Source organism: Polyodon spathula, chromosome 2 (assembly GCF_017654505.1).
Source record: "Polyodon spathula isolate WHYD16114869_AA chromosome 2, ASM1765450v1, whole genome shotgun sequence".
In the NCBI taxonomy this organism is placed as follows: domain Eukaryota; kingdom Metazoa; phylum Chordata; class Actinopteri; order Acipenseriformes; family Polyodontidae; genus Polyodon; species Polyodon spathula.
Genome location: NC_054535.1, coordinates 101,386,859 through 101,411,265, shown reverse-complemented (window position 1 = coordinate 101,411,265; position 24,407 = coordinate 101,386,859). Strand labels below are relative to the sequence as shown.

The 24,407-nt window shown below is 39.4% G+C and overlaps 1 protein-coding gene across 1 annotated transcript in view; it reads left to right on the top strand.

Annotated features, from left to right (window-relative positions):
• The window catches only part of LOC121305594 (microtubule-associated protein 1B-like), a 53,799-nt gene extending 30,759 nt beyond the window's left edge, over positions 1-23,040 (top strand). Inside the window, exons 3-7 of the mRNA XM_041237287.1 lie at positions 5,493-5,575; positions 8,864-9,004; positions 9,697-16,687; positions 17,175-17,413; positions 19,769-23,040. Of these exons, the coding sequence (XP_041093221.1) occupies positions 5,493-5,575; positions 8,864-9,004; positions 9,697-16,687; positions 17,175-17,413; positions 19,769-19,924 (7,610 nt within the window). The 3' untranslated portion in view covers positions 19,925-23,040. The remainder of the gene's footprint in view (positions 1-5,492; positions 5,576-8,863; positions 9,005-9,696; positions 16,688-17,174; positions 17,414-19,768) is intronic.
• Positions 23,041-24,407: the final 1,367 nt, after the last annotated feature.

The window sequence follows — 24,407 nt, the reverse complement described above, 5'->3', positions numbered from 1 at the left end:
ATTTCAGTAGGTCCCCTGTTCATCAAGACTCTTTGATACACTGACAAAGTACCATATTCCTTGGAATTTAAGAAACCCTCAATTTGAGGTAAAAATAAAGCATCAAATAAAGATGCATTTACAAAGAATTACCCATGTAAGAGCCATTAATACAAAGGAATAATCCATTTTTGGCAATGCAATACTACACACTCATCTTTGGGCATATTTTTAAAGCATATTGTATACTGATAAATGAACATGCCTGTTCACAACAGATCTGGCTGCCTGTATGTCATGGGTGATTGGGCAGTAATACGGTATGCATGTTACATTTTTGGGGTTAAGAACAATTATTGAGTTCAAATTATTAGATACTAGTTGAAGCAGTTTAGGTATTTTGTGCTAATACCTGGGGCGTACTTCATTTGAAACATGATGTTTCTGCTAGTTTCTCATAGTTTTCTCTCAGTTTGTGATTCAACCATTCACAAGCCCTGTGCACAATGTAAAAGAGTATGTATCTTTTCTGGGATTGACAAAATGTCATGAATGGACCTTTCTGTGTTGGATTCCTCCTCAGTAGAAAGGTGATCTGACAAGATTTCATGAACATGTTCAATCTGATCCAGCAGGCAGGCTGGGGGCACTAATCCATCAACGTGAATACTGGATAAGCTTGTATATCAATAGCTGTAGAGATCAATAGTACACACACTTGTAGGAAAATATACAGCAGTGTATTACAGTGATGGTTATGCTACGAACCGAAAGAACCGATACTGTGATTATCACCGTGAGTGTTTTGTATATTTTGTCTTTCTGTCTAAAACGGTCTGTTTGTTTGTTTAAGACTAGACGGTCAACACTAAACCCGGATAACCCTGCACATTGTAGCACGCTATTGCCAGTGTGTATACAGCTGTGTATTGCCAGTCCTCCTGTTTACTGTTGGGTCATCAGACCATTTGAATTACAAATAAAACAGAAATCATTTCACCCACACTTTGTTGTCTGCCTTTTCTTGTTGGATTACTGCACCAGCACTGCACCTGCTCTGCTAATTACCACTTTGCCACAGGGTGGTATTACGATCCATCACTGTTTAGATCACTTGAATACCCTTGTAAATGTTTACTATAATAAAATCATAGCATAGTGCAATAAAGCATAGTGAAAGCATGGTAAAGCATAGGTAAGCGTTGTGGAGTTCAGAGAGGTATGTTAAAGCATATTACAAAAAGAAAAAAGGCAAACCATAGTTAAGTGTGGTACATACATACTACACCATGGGAAAACTGCAAAAATGGTTTTATAAAGATAGGCCCTGTTGTCAGCAAAGCAGTTAACAGTTAATAAACAGAAAAGGTGCTCCTTATAAATAAAGCATGACTGTTAATTTATTCAACCAAACAGTAGAGTTTTCAGTCATCCACAGCATGCAGTAGAGCAGAGGCACTCTCCTTTCAGCAGAATTCAGGAGGTCTAACCTCCATCTGTCAGTGAGCCTCGAGTGCCAGCAGCTCTCCTTCAGCGGAGCAATGCACATGTATGCAGGGGTTTCTATAAACCTTGTGGCAATAACACTGCACTCAATCTCTGGACCAGTGTCAAACCATGAGGAAAAAATACAACAAACAATTAGCAAAATCATAGGAATATAACTCATTGATAATTACAAAGGTTCTGCACATACCTGGATTAAAGGCAAAGAGTTATTTGGGCTTTGCATGTTATGACTACCCCTGAGCTCTCATGCTTGACTCAAAAGGACTTTGCAGAGCTGTAGAAACCAGGTAGACTGCAGAGGAAGTTATTATAGAGATTTCTGTTCATTACTCAAACCCATGCACACTGTGATCAAACCAACCCCAGCGTCAAGCCCTGAATCAGACATTTGAAGTGTTTCCGCTGGGACCAAGTGGAGATCCAATGATTTTGAATGGATCAATATACGTTATGGCGCAAGCCACTCTCTCACAGCTTTTTTTCTAGATTTACACCCTTGCGAATTCGGTGGGTGGTCAGTCCTGGTTTGGGGAATTGAATGTATTATGCGAAGCAACCATGACTGTTAATGAACTGAGAAGTTTATGTTTACTTCAGGTTTATTGAAAAACTTGTGATTGTGACAAATTTTTTTTGTAGGTACAATATATGCTGGGAGCACTACTGTGACTCACTTTGATGGTGCTATAATGTGGAAAAGGCCTCACAATTTAAGTGAATTTTTTTGCTTCTGGCCATACTGACCCAGCTGAAAGAAAAATAAAAACCGTACATCTCTGCTGGACAGGGAGATCCAGAGGGCCTTGAGGTTTTTTTTTAAAGCATGCTGTTCATTGCAACAAATTTGGGCAGCATTTATATATGGCTGAATCAAACTTTTAAAAAAGTTCGATTTGACCCAGGGGGGCTGTAGGCTTAGCTGACTAATTCAGGTCTGTTGTCCCTACAGGGGGTTAGAGGCTTGCATGTATCTCAGGTCAGCAGTGACATTTAGTTTAGCAATATAAAACAAAAAGATTCAGTCCTGTAAAAATGCAGCTGTTTTGTAGTGACTTTAACTATTCTAACAAGGCAGGGAAGGAGTTGATATCTTCCCTGTCAAATGTGTGTTAATTGTTTTTTTTTTTATCATTTGATCATTTATTGTTTAATAATCGCCTGCACCTGGCTACCATTTTTATTGTGTATACAGTAGTTATTGTGGATGAATTTTGATATTTCCATGATCAAATAGTGATTTTATTTTAACTTCTACAGTAGAAGAATACTTTCCAGATGTTAGCAAAGACAACATAGTGCTATTTTGAGTACAGCTTTAGTGCAACACCAATTTTTAATTATACACAGGCTTTGTCTCTTGTGATTAAAGCTTTCCCTTCTAGACAAGATTGTTATATACTCAGAACACAGCACTATAAAAAGGACTGTACACATTCTTGTCCTGGAGGATGTTGAGCTCAATGCAGTGGTAAACTAAGTATGCCCTTTGTAAGCCAATAGTTTATATTTCAGTTAATTATAGAAGGTTAGGAAATGTATGAAAACTTTTTACTCAAATCTTGGCCTGAAAAAAATCACAGATGAAGTCCAGTGCCGCACATTTACACATTGAAGGAATGAGTCCCATCTGACATTTATAAATAGTGAGGTTGTACAGTAGCTCTACGTTTACTGCTACCTAGCTGAAGTGGCCAGGGTTGGTGTTCAGTCTAGAACTCGTGCTGGCACTGCAGGTACAGTTGCTGCAGATCAGTCATGTTTTTATATCAACATTTAATCCCAGCATGTTCTGTTCAACACAAGGCAGCGTCAGGGTCAGTATTAGCTGGAAAGATAACAACTCGGTGGATAGCCAATAAACACCATAAAAACTGCGAAAATGGTTAATCTATTCACTTTGACTTTACCCTTTTCACATAAAAAAATAAAATAAAACCTACTACAAAAATAATAATAAATACATTTCTCTGTGCTGCTGGGCAATGTCCTGCCTTCCTGACTGGTATCTGTCATTGATTAGTTCTGAATACTTTAAACCCGCCCCAATTACTGAGTGACAGCTCATTCCTACATTTCTATTGGAGACTCCGCTTGCGAGATTTAAAACGAGATTCCAATCAGGATGAAGGCTTGTTAGGGGGATTTAAAGCTGTATTACAGTTAAGATACGGAGGATTCAAAACAGAATTGTGGCAAAATGTACAAAAATGCCTCCACACAAAAACCCCAGAAGAATGTACCCGTGACCATAGGGATTTCGTTGTGACAAGACAAGTACTGTCGAGATACTATACATATTTTGACACAAAAAAAGACGATTAAGCATTTTGGAAAGTAACCGAAAACACTAATTTCATACAGTATATCAAAAACAAAAGCCCCTAAAAAAACTATTTACATAAAACTCGGAAATAGCTAAAAATAAGCACCTAAAAATACAATTAATAGAACCCGAAAAAACAGAAGCCCTACTAATACCCTGCAGCGTAAGCTGGCCCAGTATTTTATTCGAGCATCAAGCACCTTATTTTATATATAACCCTATTGCCTGTTTATAATTCTCTTGCATTTCTTTATTTGAAATATATTAAATTAACTTTTATCCGTTGGGTTAAAATGAGATGTAAGACTCCCAATACTTCAATACAGTATGTTCATCAGAACTGTGCATTATTGAACCTGTTTCTTGTTGCCAGGCAGCACATTTTGAATGATGACTTGTGACTGACAGCAACGTAGAGTAAATATCCTGAAATAATACACAGGCCTTCACCTCTTTGAGCCAATTCAAATCCAGTTGTATTTTCTGACAGGCTCCGAGGGATGCATTACAGATTCCAATATCTCATGACACCTTTAGATCTTGAGCTGGCCTTGGTGGTCCAAATCTTAGAGGACTTTTTACAATAGTGAATGCGAAGCTGTTTCTAAATGAAACATGGGAGCACAAGAGCACTACTAGCACAGAGCACAGTGATTACTAATTCAGAGACTCTCAAACGAATTTTCATTTGAAAACAGAGGAAGAGTAAAATTGGAATCAGGACAGAAATAACCATACTACAGTGAAAGTAAACCTTTTTATGTTTATTATCTGTATGTAGGCCAGTCTCCCAGCACACAAAACTCAAAGATCTCTTTCCGTATATGACAATTGTGTGTTGATATTACATACTGTAAAGATTTTTTTCCAGGTATCAATGTAGTTGTTCCATACAAGGTTGATGTGTTCATCTCCAGTCAGGAGAAAGTAAGAGACAGGGGTACAGGGGTACCTTGCTGTGTAATTCCAGTAAGAACACATGGCATTTAAATGTAGAAGGTGGTGTGGCAGATGAAAGAGTTAACCAAAGATTAAAAGCTAATGTGAAGCTTGCGTTTCTCCTGCTCAGCTATTTCATGGAGTAGCAGCTGGCTGGGCAGCCTCCATTAGGAAGCTAGTAACTGGCTGTGCACCACCAGAGCAATGTATGTGAGGACTCCTGGGGCTTCACCCTGCTGACAGTCGAGTTTGCATTGAATCGCTGAGTGAAACAGCAGTGATGGACAGTGCAGCATCCTCGCTGCTGAGCCTCATGACCCTCACAGCATAGTAATACCCAAAAGGGTTCTTCTTTTTCATTATTATCTGTAATGTGTTCTATTGCAGTTCTAGTCTTACTCTAGTCTGTACTGTAGCTATAATGGGTGGTACACTGTAGAAGATATAATGGAAACTAAGCTATACGGTATAGTGACCTCTATACATGATAAGGTGCAGGTGCTTGATTCAGGACTGTTAAAGTTTCAGTCAAACCTTGACGCACCACACAGTTACACATGTATAGTCATGTCATTTAAGTCTGAGACAGCCATCAAAGAAGCAGTTATTTGTTTAAAAAGTACATCCAGTATATACAGTATATAACGTGCAAAGGTTTTTTTTTTTTTTTTTTGTAAAACAGAAATGATCAATATAAAAGACTCTTCCGTATGCTAACCTTTACTGTCTATCAATTTCCCAGGTCAGAAAATCCTGCACCACAAAAGCAATGTCCTGGAAACAGTGGTTCTCATGAACCCATCAGATGAAGCTGTCAGCACAGAGGTAAATTCACTTGTGAACTCAGATGTTATATTCAATCAAGTGTGTTTAATAGAACAGTTTTAGTACTTTTAACAATTAAAGCTGTTTATTCACTGTGGGATCAGGCTAATGGTAAACTAAAGTAATTGTAGCTAATTTCATGAATCTTAACTGATTTACGCTTCCATTAGCTAAAGAGGTGTCAGATGTTCAGTTTTGAGAGAGACACATATTATATCAAAAGTGTTTTATTTATTTATTTATTTATTTTAAACCATTTATTTTTACTTTGTGTTAAACAAAGCTCTCAGTTTGTATGCTTTATCCTCAGGTTATCTGTTTGCACTTCCTGGGTCATTTCACCTCAGTAGTGCCTTCTGTGTCAAAACATCTTACTGCCTGTCTGTTAACAGGGGAAGCAGCTAATTGGTTAATGTCAGGACAGAAGCCATTGAAAGGCTGGGGATGATTTCTCCATGTTTGAAATGGTCAAGCAAGTGCAACATTAACTGGAAGCATGGCTCGCCGAGATTTCTTAAAGCAAATGAAGTACTGGATACCGTGTTTTACAAATAAAAAATACACGTTTACTATGACATGTGGTTCTTTCAAAACCAGGCATTTGAGACCAGAACAATGAACAGAAGTGCATGTCCTGTAAGGGTTATGGGATTGTTTTGATAGGGTCAATCACTTTCATGGTAAATACCACACGCATTGGATGCTCATGGAACGCCTTCCACAGAAACATCAGGAACATGTCTTTACAATCTATTGATGTTGAAAACAATTACAAACTGTAATAGTTATACAGTGCCAGCTGTTGTGTTTATCTGAACAAAATCAAATATTTTGGTAGGTTATTTGAAATATTGTTTTATTACATCTGCTTATTAATAGATAAAACATCAGAAGCTTGACATTTTAGTATGCTTGAATTTAATATCTCTCTTAAAACAATGAATTTCCTTTATAACAGCTACACAACTTTAGTGTCAGGATCTGTCAGGTTAATAATTCATTTTGTTCAGGTATAAAAATTCCATTCTGGGGGAACCTCAATGTACAAGCCAGAGCTTATTTTCCTTTTTAATCGATCTGTGAGAAAAAAAAAAAAATAGCCTTGTCTAAACTTTATCCCTGTGATGGTCAGTCTGTCCTCTGTCAGCCATTACTTTATTGCGGCGCTCACTTGCCCTGCCTTATGGGTATCCCTATTACACCAAAATCAACAAACAATCATGTAATATTGGTGTTAATACTGCAATACCGACTCTTCAGTTCTGTTTCATTGACAGGAAGCGAGAATCCACTCGCATAATTCTGTGTGAGCCACTTAAAGCCATCATGTATTCTCTACGCATGAAATGACGATTCTGAAATCAGAATGGAAGGCACAGTAACACAAGGGTGGAGCTTCCTCTTCTCATAATACAGCAGTGCAGGTTTATAGACGTAGATGTGTTTGGTTGACAGCCCAGAACAGCTGCTGCTAGCAATGAGTAGAAAAGGCAGCTGATCCTGTAATGGATGTAATGCAATTGTAATTTATGAGACACTCATTAGATTGATGACCCCTTCTATCAGTGGAGTTCAGCAGAAAACAAATGAACACAACCCTTCCCATTGAAATGAAATGCATGGTTTTAACTCAGTTATTCTGAAATCAGCCTCTTGTCTTCTGTAGAACATAGCAGTGACGTGACCAGAGGCAGCTTCTTTATTCAGAGCTGAATCAGAGGTTCATTTGAAGGAACCACCAGGGTAGTGCTGCTCCTCTTTGATTTTCACACCCTAGTAAGCAAGGGAAGTGACTCACATTGACAGCATGCTCAGCAGTTCAGTGGTTCTCAAACCGGGGTCTGCAAACTGGATAAGCCTCTTTTGTTAAAAACATCTACCTGTACATTTATATGTTCTCTTCACTGATGCGGTGAGAGACAGGCCTCATAACACTTACAAGTCATTTTATACTTAAACATTTACATTGACTGCAGTGCAGTTTCATGCATGACTCAAATCAAATTGCTAAGTATTAATATTATTTTTGTTTCTATGCTTCTGCTGTGGTTAATGACTAAAGACAAACAAAGAAATAAAACATTTTAAAAAACAGTGGGATCTTAACCAAGGGCGTTGCTTCACAAAAAACTTTTGGTTGGGGGGGGGGAGCAAAGAATGCATCAAAAAGCTCAAAAAGAGAATACAATCTACCGGTGGTGCAAGTTTAGCTTTTTGTTCCCCTCTTCGACTCAGTAACTTCTTAATTAATTAACATGGCACTGGCTATTATCAGGGCGGTGCCAGGTTTTTGTGCTCCCCTCACCCCCAATAAAATATTTTTCTATCAAAAAAGTTTTCATAATCAGTAGTCCCTCGTTAAACCGGACATGTCTGGAGACTTGAGTTATCTGATTTAAAAAAAAAAAAATGTAATAAATCTGTACAGTAGGCCTTACACACAAATCAAATGAATACCTATAGCACACTTTCTTTTTATTTTAGCCTAATGGTAACGCAAAATAAACCATGCTGCTGCATTTTACACAATACTGTACAATGTGAAAATAGTAAAAGCATATATGTTTAATTAAAACTACCGGTATATGATTTTAGCTAATTTTCTTTTTTACTGTAGCTTACTTAGTACACAATTACCAGAAAACAGAACACACACTTTACAGAAATAATATTTTTATCGCGATAACTTGGGAGAGGCTGTTGCTATGACGTTTTTTTAGGCAGAACAATTTTAAAACATATTACTTAGTATCATTGCAGCTTTTGGCAAGAAAAAAAGAGAATGTTTCATTCAACAACGTTACATTGTCAGTCCAGTTGCTGCACTTTCGATGTCCCAAAGCATGAGCACTTTCCTTTAAGTCTTTTAACTTCTCACAGAAACTGCCATTTGAGGGTCCCCCTGGTGAGCTTGGCAGGGGACCGACTCGCCCCTCCCCCCCCCCCCCCCCTCCCAAATGACACTCATGTCCTTAACAAATTAACAATCAAATGATACTTTCCCCTCTCCCTTTCATTTTGTTATGTATTTTTCCATGCAGTCCGCCTATGCAAATCCCCACCTTGGCACTGTCTGTGCTTTTCATCTATTGATATATCTGAGGGTTTGTTTAAATTAGCTTTCAGCCAATTAAGGCTTTAAAATGCTTTTTTGTTAATGTGTTTTGCTTCATGAAATATTCTGTCAAGTTTCCTTGCTTCTTGCATAGAAAGCCCTTCCAATTAAAAAGAGAATTACAAAAGTTGGATTAATTCAGACATTTGTGTTTGATTTCCTTTTCTGTTTAGGTGCGATTGATGATCACAGACACTGCTAGACACAAACTACTGGTTCTGTCAGGACAGTGCTTTGAAAACACAGGGGAACTCATTCTGCAGTCTGGATCATTCTCCTTTCTGAACTTTATAGACATCTTTACTGATCAGGAGGTGAGGTGTAAAAACTGAACTGAGGATCAAATATGCTTTTTATGATGAACCTTACCTCGTTATTTAGGAAGCAGATCTCCAATTGTGTGTTTGTAGTATATCCTCAGAAAAGCAGTACTGTTTATTAAAAAAATAAAATCATATGTCATGTAATACATGAGGAGGAATTTTAAATGACATTCATAAAGCAAATTAACAGCAGCATCCTCTTATCTCTTGACTTGCCTTACCTGTTTTAAAATCATTAAGGAGGAATATATGATGACAACTGCAAATAAAGGTTGGCAAGTAAAACAAATCATGGCATTTTGCATGAGTTGTATTGGTTATTGATCAAGGATACTGCTTTCTCTAGATACAGTGTTATTCATACAGGTTTGATTGAAGGAAGTGAAATAGCAGAGCCAGACCGCTTTGCAAGAATGATCTTAAACCTGCTGCCTGCCGAGACCCTCAGTAACGTCCCTAATATTTCTTCTAGGGTTTTGCTTAAGTAAATTAAAGTTTAGTAATAATTACTGACCTGACTAGCGCTAGTTTCATCGGCAAAGATTCAGAGCTTAATCTTTTATTCTGGACCGTGTTAAAGGTCAGTTTCAGCTTTGTTTGCAAGTGATTTTCCAACAGGCTTCCAATCAATCCATTTTTAATGAAATATAATAATCACCTTAATCTTTCGCCTTCCTCAACAGATTGGTGAATTGCTTAGCACCATACATCCTGCCAACAAAGCAAGCCTAACCCTGTTCTGCCCTGAGGAGGGGGATTGGAAGAACTCAAACCTGGACAAACACAATCTGCAGGACTTCATCAACATGAAGCTCAACTCATCCTCAATACTGCCTGAAATGGAAGGACTTTCAGAGTTTACAGAATACCTCTCAGAGTCTGTAGAGATTTCATCTCCATTCGACATCCTAGAACCACCAACCTCAGGGGGCTTTTTAAAGCTCTCAAAGCCATGCTGCTATATTTTCCCTGGTGGGAGAGGAGACTCGGCCCTGTTTGCGGTCAACGGCTTCAACATGCTCATTAATGGAGGGTCAGATCGCAAGTCCTGTTTCTGGAAGCTTGTGAGACACCTGGATAGAGTGGACTCTATACTTCTGACACACATTGGAGACGACAACCTTCCTGGAATCAACAGCATGCTACAGCGGAAAGTAGCAGAACTAGAGGAAGAGCAGTCACAGGGATCTACTGCCAATAGTGACTGGATGAAAAATCTCATCTCCCCCGACCTGGGAGTGGTGTTTCTAAATGTTCCCGAGGACCTGAGGAACCCAGAGCCGAATCTTAGGGTCAGAAGAAGCATCGAGGAGGCTAGTCTTACACTGCAATACTTGAATAAATTATCTTTAAAACCAGAACCACTTAACAGAGGTGTCGGAAATGCTATAGATCCTATCATTCTCTTTCAGAAAATGGGAGTGGGGCGATTAGAAATGTATGTGCTAAACCCAGTTAAAAACAGCAAGGAGCTTCAGTATTTTATGAAGCAGTGGACTGGCAGCAGCAAAGACAAAGCCTCTGTCTTGCTCCCAAGCGGCAAAGAATCTGAAATTCCAGTCTCTTACTTAACCTCAATTTCATCGTTGATTGTATGGCATCCAGCTAACCCCACTGAAAAGATAGTACGTGTTTTGTTTCCAGGCAATGCATCTCAACACAGTATACTAGAAGGCTTGGAAAAACTTAAGCATCTGGACTTCCTAAAGCAGCCAGTGGTCAGCCAGAAAGAGCTAACTGCAAACATCGCTGCGCCAGGTCTGAAACAGGCTAAGCTGAAACACAAGACGGACAGTATTGAAAGCCTAAAATCAGCATCCAGACCATCATCAAGCAGAGGAGTTAGGAAAGAATCAAAAGAAGAGCCGTCAGAGGCAGCAAAAGTAGACACACAAGAAAAGACCCAAACAACAGAGAAAAAGGTAAAAACAACCGTGAAAAAAGAAAAACCAAAGCCACTGGTGACAGAGAAAGAGGCCAAGTCAAAATCAGACCAACCACTTCAAACAGAAACCCCAGACAAGCACAAGGCTGACATAAAACCAAAAGTGGTAAAGGAAAGAGTAGTTAAAAAGGAGGCCAAGGCCCAGAAATCTGAAGAAAAGAAAAAAGAAGTAAAGAAGGAGGCAGCTAAGAAAGAAATTAAAAAGGAAGAGAAGGCTAAAAAGGAAGAAATAAAGGAGTTGAAAAAAGACCAGAAAAAGGAAGTGAAAAAGGAAGTAAAGAAAGAGGTGAAGAAGGAAACACCAAAGAAGGAGGTTCCAAAAGAAGAGAAGAAAGAATTGAAAAAAGAAGACAAAGACCTTAAAAAGGACATGAAGAAAGCCCCGAAAGACATGAAGAAAACTGCCACACCTCAGGCTGATGGCAAAAAGCCTGTGCCAAAACCAAAAGTCCAAAAGAAAGAAGAGTCATCAAGGAAGGATCTAGGAAGCCCAGGAAAAACCAAAGAGAAGGGAAAGATCAAGAGTACCAAGAAAGGCAACAAGCCCAGTGAGTCCAAACTTGTTGTCGCTGCAGCAGCCGGGGCGATGGCTAGTGTAGCAGCTGTGACAGCCACAGTGGAGGCTCTTGAAGCTGAACGGTCACTTATGTCTACACCTGAGGATCTCACTAAAGACTTTGAAGAACTCAAAGCAGAACAAATAACAGAAGATGTAGAGAGCACGCCACCGCAAGAGCAACCAGCAGAAGATGAAGAAGCTGTCATGGTGCAACATGAGGAAATAATGGTCATCAAAGAATCTGAGGAGCCTGTTGAATCTCCTGATGAAGGGATAACAACCACAGAAGTTGAGGGGGAGTGCGGACAGACCCCCGATGAACTGGAGTCCCGAGAGAACATCAATGATGACATCAATGAGAAGTTTGAAGATGAGGGCACTGGTTTTGAAGAATCGTCAGAAGCTGGAGACTATGAAGAAACAGCAGAGACTGAGGAGGTAGAAGAACAGGAGGAAGTTGTGGAAGAAAGGACAGAGGACAAGCATGATAATGTGATGAAGGGAGAATTAGTTGATACAGAAGCAGAAGATCTTGCTGAAGCAGATGAACAAGCCAAACCTGAACATGTGTTGGAAAAGGGAAAATCCAGGGATTCTGAATCAGGAGAGGATCAAGCAGAGGAAGATTTAGAAGAAACACTTGTAAAGGAAGGGGAAGAATCTGAGGAAGAGGAGGCAGAAGAGGATGAAGATAAAGATATTAAAGAAGAAAGGGATGTAGATGAAGCTGAACAAGACACAAGAGATTTTGAGATTGAGGAAACAAAGGAAAAACACAGTTTGCCTACTACAACTCCACCCAAAATGCCTGCACCTCAGTCCCCTGTCATTGAGCATGCATCTATTCATGATGAAACTCTACCAGCTGGTTCTGAAAGTGAAGCCACAGTGTCTGATGAAGAGAATCGCGAAGAACCACCTGAAGAATTCACAGCAACTTCAGGTTATACACAATCTATAATTGAGATTTCCAGTGAGCCCACACCAATAGATGAAATGTCAACACCAAGAGATGTTATGAGTGACGAGACCACCAATGAGGAAACCGAGTCTCCTTCTCAGGAGTGTGTGAAGTTTGGAATGACAGCGTACTCCAGTGAGCATGACAGAACCAAACTCTCTCCTCTTCCTGATAGCTTTAATGAATACTCGTCAGATCATTCGAAGAGCGAAGCCACTGAAGGTAATGTTTATCATCATTCAGCCTCTACAATATCACCACCTTCATCAATGGAGGAAGACAAAGTCTGCAAAACACTGCCTAGTGAAATCCTTACTCCCAAAGAAAACGAAAGTGAATATGGGTTACACCTGGATACTCGGGATAAGTTGTTTCTCGACACAAGATCTAGTCCCGCTCCTCTCTCACCTCAAGCAAAAACACCTACAAGTGAGCGTAGTGTAAACTTTGATTTGACTCCAACTGCAATTGCAGCACCAATTGAACTGGGAACCACCCTTTCTGAAGTCACCAGTGATGCGATGGATCACTCTGCCAGTCCAGATGACAAGACCATAGAAGTTGCTTCTCCTACACAATCTGTTCCTGGAAGTGCAGGTCACACACCCTATTACCAGTCACCTGTGGATGAAACGACAAGCTCTGTGCCCACTGCTGGAAAGACCCCAGGTCCATTTATAGTCGAAGTAACTGATGAAAAAGGTGAACCTTCAAACAACAGAGTTAGTCCAATGGATGAACCTGTACCTGATTCTGAGTTCCCCGTTGAAAAGGTCTTGTCTCCTCTTCGTAGTCCACCTCCACTGGGATCTGGATCTCCAACAGAAGGGTCACCAAATGTTGATGCGAAGTCACCCTTTGACATTTCTGAACCGTCATTAGATGTCAAGCATGGTAACAATAAGTCACCCAGTAGCTTAAATCCCTTTGTCGACTATTCTTCAGTGAGTTCAGTTTGTGTTTTACAGGAAAAGCAAGAAGCAGCTTGTCTGGATTTGGAACCTGGCAAAGACATTTTCAGCCCAGAGAATAAACTGCAGGATAGTGCATCTGCTAAAAGCAAAAGCTTGGAACCTTTTCAGGAAATTAAATCTACTGATCTATCACCCATTTCAGTTGATGCTAACCAGTTTGGTTATTTCAAAGAGGAGAGTAAAATGTCAATTTCCGAAGGAACAGCATCAGACAAATCAGCCACTCCAGCTGACGAGGTTGTAGCAGAGGACACATTTTCTCATATCGAAGGAGTGGCCTCCACGTCAACTGCCTCTCTCGCTACAAGCTCATTCCCTGAACCCACAGCAGATGATGTCTCTCATTCGCTCCATGCTGAAGTGGGCTCCCCACATTCAACTGAAGTAGATGACTCTTTGTCTGTATCTGTAGTACAGACACCCACAGCATTCCAGGATACAGAGATGTCTCCATCTAAAGAAGAGTGCCCAAGACCAATGTCAATTTCTCCAGATTTCTCACCTAAAATAACAAAATGCAGAGCCCCTATACAGGACTTACAGTCCCCAGAGCAGTCCACCATGTCAGTAGAATTTGGTCAGGAGTCTCCTGATCATTCTTCAGCTTTAGACTTCAGCAAACAGTCCCCTGAACATCCAGCAGTCAGTGCAAACCTCCTTCACATCACTGAGAATGGACCCACTGAAATTGAATACAGTCCTTCTGAAATGCCATATACCAAATTTGCAGATCAATCCATGCCGCCAGTTGAGAAACCCATACTTTTCCAGGGAGAAGGTTCTCCACATGTAGCTTCAACATCTCCAAAAGAGTCTCGTTTGCCCACCCCACCTGCTCACTCTCCATTACAAGTAACAGAACCATGTGCTCTTTCATCATTTGTCAGTGGTGGTTCACTAGCCCCAGAGAGTTTGACACATATGTTTGAGGAAACTTTACAGCAGCAGGACAGAGAGTCGCCTGTTACACCCAGAGCAGCTTCCCCTACCCACTCACCACATTCCTCTGATTCATCATTAATCTTAGGAAGCTCAATAATACCGGAAAGTATCCCCTATAAGGCAGAGGAACCTTCACAAATGCAGGAGAAGTCTCCTACCACCCCAAAAGCAGAATCTCCTGCATGCTCTCCACTTTCTTCAGATTCGTCATTTATTATGGAAAGCTCAATTACACCTCAAAGTTTGCCAGTTAAAGTTGAAGAACCTTCACAACAACAGGACAAGTTTTCATTCAGTCCCAAAGTAGCTTCCCCTGCATACTCAGCACTGTCCTCTGAATCGGCATTGTTCTTAGGAGGCTCAATGGCTGCAGGAAGCCCATCACTTAAAGCAGAGGAACTTACCGAACATCAAGACCAGTCTCCTGGTAGTCCTAAAGCAGCTCCCCCTGCATACTCACCACTTTCCACTGATTCTTCATTGTTCTTAGGAAGTTCAGATGCCCCAAGAAGCTTACCAATGAAAGCAGAAGAACTTACAGAATATCAAGACAAGTCTCCTGTTAGTCCCAAAGTTTCTCCTCCTGCTTACTCACCACTTTCTTCTGGTTCATCATTTTTATTAGGAAGCTCTGTAGATCCTAAAAGTGTTTCAATTAAAGGTGATGAACCTACCCAAAAACAAGACAAGTCTCCGGCTAGTTCCAAAGCAGCATCGCCAGCATGCTCGCCACTATCGTCTTATTCGCCATTAGTCTTAGGAAGCTCACAAGCACCGGAAAGCATGTGCTTTAAGGCAGAGGAACCTTCACAAATGCAGAAGTCTCCTACCACCCCAAAAGCAGAATCTCCTGCATGCTCTCCACTTTCTTCAGATTCGTCATTTATTATGGAAAGCTCAATTACACCTCACAGTTTGCCAGTTAAAGTTGAAGAACCTTCACAACAACAGGACAAGTTTTCAGTCAGTCCCAAAGTAGCTTCCCCTGCATACTCAGCACTGTCCTCTGAATCAGCTTTGTTCTTAGGAGGCTCAATGGCTGCAGGAAGCCCATCACTTAAAGCAGAGGAACTTACTGAACATCAAGACCAGTCTCCTGTTAGTCCAAAAGCAGCTCCCCCTGCATACTCACCTCTTTCCATTGATTCATCATTGTTCTTAGGAAGCTCAGTTGCTCCAGGAAGCTTACCAATGGAAGCAGAGGAACTTACAGAATATCAAGACAAGTCTCCTGTTAGTCCCAAAGTTTCTCCTCCTGCTTACTCACCACTTTCTTCTGGTTCATCAGTTTTATTAGGAAGCTCAGTAGTTCCTAAAAGTTTTTCAGTTAAAGATGAGGAACCTGCCCAAAAGCAAGACAAGTCTCCTGCTAGTTACAAAGCAGCATCGCCAGCATACTCACCGCTTTCATCATATTCAACTGACTTTGAAAAGAAGTGTACTTCTTCATGTTCTCCAGAGCAGGAGTCCAGGAAGCAAGACTTCAGAGCTGCAGACTCATGCAAAAAGACTCTCTCACCACAGTCCCGACATGATGTTGACTTGTGTTTGGTCACTTCTTGTGAATACAGGCACCCTAAAACAGAACTGTCTCCCTCCTTCATTAATCCCAGCCCCCTGGAGTTCTTCGCTAATGAGGATAACTCTCAAAAAGATGACAAGCCTTTAACACAGTCTGGTGGAGGGCAGCCCCCATCTGGAGGAAAGCTTCATCCAAGGCAGTGCGATGAAACCCCACCAACTTCAATTAGCGAGTCAGCCCCATCTCAGACAGATTCGGATGTGCCTCCAGGCACTGAAGAATGCCCTTCCATTACCGCAGATGCCAACATAGACTCAGAAGATGAGTCTGAAACTCTTCCTACAGACAAAACTCTTACATACAGGCATATGGATCCCCCACCAGTCCCGCTCAGAGACCCAGCTCCTTCCGCTCCTCACCCTGATGTCTGCATGGTCGACCCTGAAGCGATCCCTATTGAGCAGAACCTAGGGAAGCCCTTGAAAAAAGACATCAAAGAAAAGACAAAGACCAAAAAGCAGGGCACTAAGACCAAGTCTTCCTCGCCAGCAAGGAAAAGCGATGGCAAGACTAAACCGTCATCTGCCATCACAAAGACTAATGCTGCAAAGGAAACATTAGATAAGGTTTCAAAAGTAGCTTCTCCAAAGAAGAAAGACTCAACAGGATCCAAGTCAAGTGCCAATTCTGATATAAAGCATGCTGAGGAAAAAGATGCTAAGAATGCTACCAATACCTCGGCTTCAAAGGGTACAAAAAGTGCTACCACTGGTAAGCCTAGTAACATGAGATGGTAGTGTATCTTTTAATATTGAAATAGCATTTATCATTTTATTTATTGGACAGAATGAAGATTTGGTACTATCTCTATGAAACCGCACAACACACAATAATTTGTACTATTTATCCTGCCGGATACAAATGTAGTGTTTTTCTAAATGTACTACCCTTATAAATAACGGTACATTTCCATGGTAATTTTGCCATTTCCCATGCTTTTCCCAAGATTATATGCATTTGCCATGGTTTACGTGGTTTTCTAATATGATTTTCCATATAATACCTCTCTGGGGTTTACAATACTTACCTATACTTCACCAGTTTTCACTGTACTTTATTACACTTTGCTATGCTTTTACTATGGTACATTTTTATAAGGGGTGTGTTTTTCTATTAATGACCCTGTATATTGTACTGACACAGCTTGGCAATGACCTGTAGTGTTGGATCCTGTTGTAACCACTCATCTGTGTTCTAGGTTCTGGTAATAGTAAAGCTTCCAGTGGAGCAGCAGCTCCCCCTGGACCCCCTGTATACATGGACATGGTATATATTCCAAACCACTGCAGTGCCAAGAATGTGGATGCTGAGTTTTTCAAGAGAGTGAGATCTTCTTATTATGTTGTAAGTGGCAACGACTTGGCAGCTGAAGAACCCAGCAGATCTGTCCTGGATTCCCTGCTGGAGGGGAAGGCTCAGTGGGGTAACAACATGCAGGTGTGTGTGGAGTTATTCTATTCATAACAACATGTTCTGTCCTGTTGTTCCAATCGAGAAGACAACAGCAATGCTCTTTTTTTAAGTCCGTGACACAGTGATGACACACCATGATAGATTCAATATTGCATAGTCACACTAGACAGTCCTGAAGCTTCAAAACATGACATTCTAAACTTCTAAAATAATCTTAATGCAATGCACCAGCTAAATCTTACACCCAGTGCACCTGAACATTATTCAGGGTGATGCAACATTTTTGGCCATAGCTGTAGGTCAGAGGTCTCCAACCCTGGTCCTGGAGATCCCCAATCCTGCAGGTTTTATAGGTGTCCTCAATGGCTAAAGATCTGGAACACATGTTAATCTTGACCAATTAAGCCAATAATTAGTTCATTTAAGTAACTTTAAGCTTGGCTAAACCGAAAACCACAAGATCCTGTAGCTCTCCAGGACCAGGGCTGGAGACCCATGCTGCAGATGGTAATGTGTAAATAATCTACACAGTAAAGAATATTAATGGAAGCTTCTTTACTGCCATGTGTTGCTCTAAGACTATAAAATAAATAAAACCCTGTTGACTGCAGTGGGGGAAAAACATGCAGTCATTACATAAAATGTAACCTTAAAACTTATATACAGTAACTGATATCAGTAGATGATGAGTAATTGTATTTATATTAATAAGGAGGAGTCCCTTTGGCATTTAAATGAAAAAGTAAAAATGAAAAAAGTCCATTTAGCGGTTTCACAGAAGAAAAAAAAAAGCGTAAATTAACCCAATTTTACTACTGAAGAGTTTCTCAGTTGTGACTGAGATACACAAATGGATTAACAGGTATCAGCTGCATTTAAAGGGAGTCGAAAAGCAAATGTAAAAGACCTATTTATAGACATATATGCGGTAATTTATAGAAAGCTATTTATTTTAAAATGCTCAAAGCTCGATGCACGAACGTGGTCTATGGCCGGCTTCAGTCCAAAATTTTATAACTTTAAAAGTTCATTAAATTAAACCTAATCTAGAACCCCTATCTAACATGAACCTAAACTTTTTTAAACACCAGGGAATCTTAAAGCCACCCCCCATTCAAATCAATAAATGCCTACTGCTTGAAGTTTTATATGTTGGAAACAATTGAAATACATGAGAGAAACTAATGTGCACTGATAGTTAGTTGTTAATTTTTATTAATGATAAAAATTAATGATTTAATGTTTCATTAGTAATCAATTAGGGCTGTCAAGCGAATTTGTATCGCGATTCATTTTGAGATTTAAAAAATTCTCAGTTATGCTTGGTTTTAGTCGCATATTTAATTGATGGAATTACTGCATCCATCTCATTTTAGTTACAATGATCAGTTTCCTTTACTCAAACTGATGTTTTTCATTGCTGTTTTAATAATAATAAATAATAATAATAAGATAATAAGAAGAAGAAGAAGAAGAAGAAGAAGAAGAAGAAGAATACTTTAAAATTCTCTTTTATTAATAAATTGAAATTGTCAAAACAAAACAAAACATTCAGTAACAGTTACATCCTGCATAATTGTAAATAGTGTCATTTAAAAATAAATGTGATCATGAAATAAAACAAAGTTACAATGTTAACAGGTATGCAGTCGGTAGCTGTCCAATAGCACTGGTTGTAGTTTCATACCTAGCTTGATTCATAAGTTTGAATTTCTAAAAGAGTACTTTGTCGAAACTGACACGTTTCAGTTGTTGTCTGTAGCATAAAAACTACTAGAGTGCATTTTGAGAAGTGAAAGCACGTTTAACATGCATGTGGTGCAGCAGACTAGATGCACTTCTGTGATACTGGAACTCACTTTGACAGTAGATACAAGTAACCCTCTTTCTATCCATTGAACTGTCAAAAAGTCCTTCAGTTTGAGTACAGGAGTGCGATTTAACATGCGTTAAAAAAATTAAGCTCCCAAAAAATGAACACATTCATAGCGGAAGGTAACTGCATTTAATTGACAGCCCTACATTCAATTAATTTTTCTGATGCTGGCCTTTTTAACAGCAGTCTAGAATGTTTTTTGGGTGCAAAAAATGTGTAAAAAAAACCCACAACTTTTTGTTAAAACACACTCTTGGGTTAGGGTTGTTCTTTATGTGAGCTGGGAAGGTCATGCCAGTGCATTTTCATTGCTGCTTCTTGTACTGGAGCATCCCTTTAACCCTTGTGATGTTGCTGTAGAATCAGATTCAAGTACAACATGGAAAAGACAGTACATTAGATTGTATGAACTCAAATGAACCCTGCAGTACCAATTGCAGAGGCACGGCTTCTCTGTACTGTTATCATCCACCAGTTTGAAAGCATTATTGTTTATATTGCAGGTTACTCTCATCCCAACCCACGACACTGAGGTGATGCGGGACTGGTACCAGCAGACTCACGAGAAGCAGCAGGACCTGAACATCATGGTGTTAGCAAGCAGCAGCACCGTGGTCATGCAAGACGAATCTTTCTCTGCTTGCAAGATTGAGCTGTAATCCCAGGAACCCCAAGCCATGCATTGAGTCTGCTTTCCTTAGTGAACCCTTCAATGTAAAGAACAAAAACAAAAAACAAACTTTCAGATTGATTTGAAACAGGTAGAAACGAAAAAACTGTACCATACAACTGGTGATGCAAGTCACTAACTCATTTTTTAATAACTAAGGCACATATTCCTTAAACAGGATTCAGGCTGCTGTCACATGATGTAGAGTCAATGGAAAGTGATTTGACTGAATTGTAGAACCATGTACAGTGTATCTCTTTCTTACAGGTGATAAAACATCAGACTGTTGGGACAGGCACGCAAGTGGATGTATAAAGAGGTGGGCTGAATCTGCACGTGCAGCAGTTTGAATCATGTTTTAGACAACGTTTTAATTAATATGCAGAGGTAACCCAAGGCACGCTCCCACTGAAACAACTTAAACTGTCTTAGTTCTTCCCGTGCTATAATGTAATTTAATCTTGAGAAACCTGCACGTTCGTTAACAACCACAAAACAGAGCAATGGCTAGTACCCTGAAGCAAAGACCAGAGGATATGGGAGCACACATTCTGTAAAATGTGCTTAGAAAGGGACTTGAATGTAAGAGGCAGTTGATGCACTTATTTTTTTAATGTGAAACAGCAGGTGTATGAAATAGACAAAAACCAAACAAACAAGATCAGTAGCAACATCCATGTAGCAGTTTAGAAAAGAGTGCAGAGGTGTGGCTGCCTGTTTTTATGTGTGGTGCCACAATGTCCTTCTAACAAGCCTCTCAGCTACGTATTTTGTTTGAAACGGTGAAAACGTATCTTATTCGCAAAGATTTTCTTTCAAGGAATATTTGTCCCACTGAACAAAACAATACTGAAAGTTTTAAAATTCAAACCTTTGAAAATGTTTTTTGGTTTTTTAAGCAATCTGATGATAAAGTGTTGATGAGTTTCCTATTATATGTAAGTTGTTGGTTTTGATATTATTTTAACGTTTGGAAAATCGGTACAGCTCTGTTTGTAAGGAAGTTCTTTTTTTTTTTTTTAAAGAATGAATGTAATTTGAATCGTGGTATTTTAATGCTGTCAAGGTTGGTGTCAAGGCTAAGCCAGAACTGGTCTCCAGACCTAGGTGTCAGATTGTATTGGCAAAACACAGTTGTAAGTCTAGTTAAGAATTTGTCTTGTTGCCATATTCAAGATAAGGAACGGAATCACTTTAAAATGAACTGCGTGATTCCCATTTTTGAGTATAAGAACAATAACCCAAACCTGAGATTTCAAGGCTGCGTGATGGGCATTTGCTTGAAAGGTTTGCTTAATATAAAGTTCCATCCAGCAGCTACGTTCATTTGCACTTTTGTTTTTATTTGGCTGTTCACTGTATTTCCAGAACTGTATGATTGTGTTTTTAGAAGGTAGATGCCTTCCTAAATAGTGACCTCATTTGATTTGTCTACATTGTCTAATTAGGATTGTTTACTCTAAGCAAATGTTTTGCACTTAAGTTAACTTTAGCCTTTAAACCTGAGACGAGAGTATTGCTTACTTTAATTCTTCACTGTCCTCTGAATATATTCCTTAATGTTTTCATTCATGCATCAGCTTGTAGCGCGGGCTATATTTCACAACACTAGGTCTTATTGCATTATGACTGTCAACAGGGCTCATTTTTAGGATGTAAACTTCACTTTGGTAGTAAATGTGGTGTTGACCAAGAGCATTTCAATTCCATTTCTTTTTCAATTGGTTGGAGTAATCAAAGTTTAAATATATTTTCTTGGAAGGTATGGATTACTACAATTCCTTAGAGACACACAAACAGCTAATGATTTTAAAAGGCTGACTTAAGGCCTACTTGAATGTGACTTGTTTGTTAACTGAGATCATTTCTTATCTTTTGGAAGGTTCCTTGGAATTTTTTTAAGAACTGTACTATAATTATAAATAGACTTCAGGCAGGGTGAATGGTTTGCAACAGGATGCGCACGTGCTATGTGTAATATATTTAAGTTTTGGAAAAACAAAATGAAAAAGAAAAAATGTTTTGAATGGGATGAAAGTGTGCACACCCTGGCAACAAGGTTTACTAAAATAAAAAAAATAAAAAAGTCATAGCCACACAACCCACCCTGCTTCAAAATAAGAAAAAGGCATGCAAGCTCTCTTTACCTCTCTCCTGACATGTAAGGAAATGAACAAGAGCTTCCTGCAGTCAGCACCCCTTGCATTTCTGTAAAGATATTCTGAGAGGGTAGAGACGTTGCAGGGTGAATACAGCTGGGAGTGTTATAGAGACGGTACTTAGTTTAACCATGCGGATCTCAAAGTGCGCTGCCTTCAGCTTTCATACTGCCTCCTCTGCATAAAAGCCTGCAATGAAAAGTCTACACCATCACCACTCAACACTAGCGCAATCCTTGTAATAAACAGGCGACTGTCACAATAAATACGATCCTGACCTAAGTTATGCTGATAAAGAGGGATCATACACTTATTTGTACACCCGGACTGAAATTATTTTCAGTAATCCTTTTTTACTTTAAAGGATAAACTGTGCAGCAATTATTGCTGTGTCTAGAATATTTGACCTGCATTAACCACAAACTAGCTACTATAATACTGTTTATATTTAAGTCTGTGACATTTTTAATTCCAAATATTCTTGGAAAATGGATATCCCACTGCTATTTAAGTCTTCAACTCTACGACACATTAAGTCCATTGCAGTTCACACAGCACTGAACTGCAACTTACAGTAAACACAGTAACAAAAACTTTCAACTTTCAAACACATGCATGAACGTCTTACCTTTCCGTCGTACAGTACACATTCCTACCAGTCTTAAATAACCAGCTGGGAATCGATTCACACTACTGGCTCTCCTTCCGGGTGATTGTTTATGTGTCCGTCAGCAGCTGTGTGTGTGGTATTTATGTCTTATAATCCTGCATCGTTCTATTCTATCCAGTCATGTCCGTAGAGATTAGTTTTAAGTGGAAGTAATATGTAGTGCTTTTCTGATATTTGTGTGCAATATCTCCCTCTCCCACTGAGGAATTTGATGTAAACTACTACAAAAAAATGAAGGAAAAAAAATTCACAATAAAAACAAAATGTGGAAACTGATGAGCTGTGCGTGCGTGTGTCTTTCTTTCTGCTCTTTTGTAGGGTTGCGTACTCTAGTGGATAAGAGCTGAGTGGTGGTTTCTCGCATTCAGTTCATGTAAAATGTACGATTCTCGAAACTGCCATTGTTGTGCTGAAGAAGTTTTCATTATTTTGTTGTTTTTCACACTAATGCAGATATTTTATAATACTGGCATAAGGATTAATCCTTTAAGGACATTGTTCGTCTAAAGAAGATCATTCTGGGCCCAGGATCGAGTAAACACAATAACGTACTGGGCCACCATACTTTGTAGTACAGGTTGCAGACACATCTCATTGGGTAGGGGAAGGACTGAATTGCACTGCATGATTCTTATTTGTCGTGTGACAACACCGAGACAGGCATTTTACAGCAGCACACAGAAACAAAACATGACACAGGAACTCGTTTACAGCTTTGAAAACACTGTAAATCTGATATATTTGACTTAGTTATGTTAGAACATTTATTCTGTCTCGTATTTTATTAGATATGCTTGTATAACATTTGTGAAGATCAAGAAACGAGTGAATATAAGCAGATTATGTTTCATGAATTAAATTTATCAGGTGCACTTTTTTCCTTAATAATAATATCTTTATATAGTGCCTTTCATAGTGGACCACCATCACAAAGCGCTTTACAGAGTTAGGCTGTGAACTGTGCATTACATGCAGAGTCACTTACAATAGGACATTGATTTAACATCTCATCTACAGGATGGAGCACAAGGAGGTTAAGCGACTTGCTCAGGGTCACATAGTGGGCCAGTCAGTGGCAGAGATGGGATTTGAACCAGTGACCTGGTTACAAGCCCTAGACTTTAACCACTGGACCACACTACCTCTTATTATTGCTAATAATGTAATGAAGAACTATTTTATTTATAAATATTTATTTTGAGAAAAAAATTGAGAGTACTGTCCATTATTATTTATAAAGACCCTGGGAATAAACATTTATCAAGTAATTTTCCCAAACATCAATATTTTTCAACAAAACTTTCAGGTATTGTAATGTCCTTCAGGTTAAAAAAAGCAGAATACATGTTAGCCTTTTGGTGGAATTCGAGGGGGAGGGGGGGCGTGTCGGGACCCTTAATTGCTCCCTATCATTACCAATCTCCTATTTAAACCCTGAACACACACACCTTCCCTCTAGTGTTTTTCATTTTGTAGCAAACACTCAGACTCCATCATTTGTGCTTCAGCTTCAAGTCTTAGCTAATATCTAAACTCTCACTCCTGTCACTGCAGGTCATTTCTATGCATACCGCTGCCAAGATATTATCAACTATTTTCCTACCTGCTCAGGTAATTCTTCTCATCATTCAGCTTCTCTATTC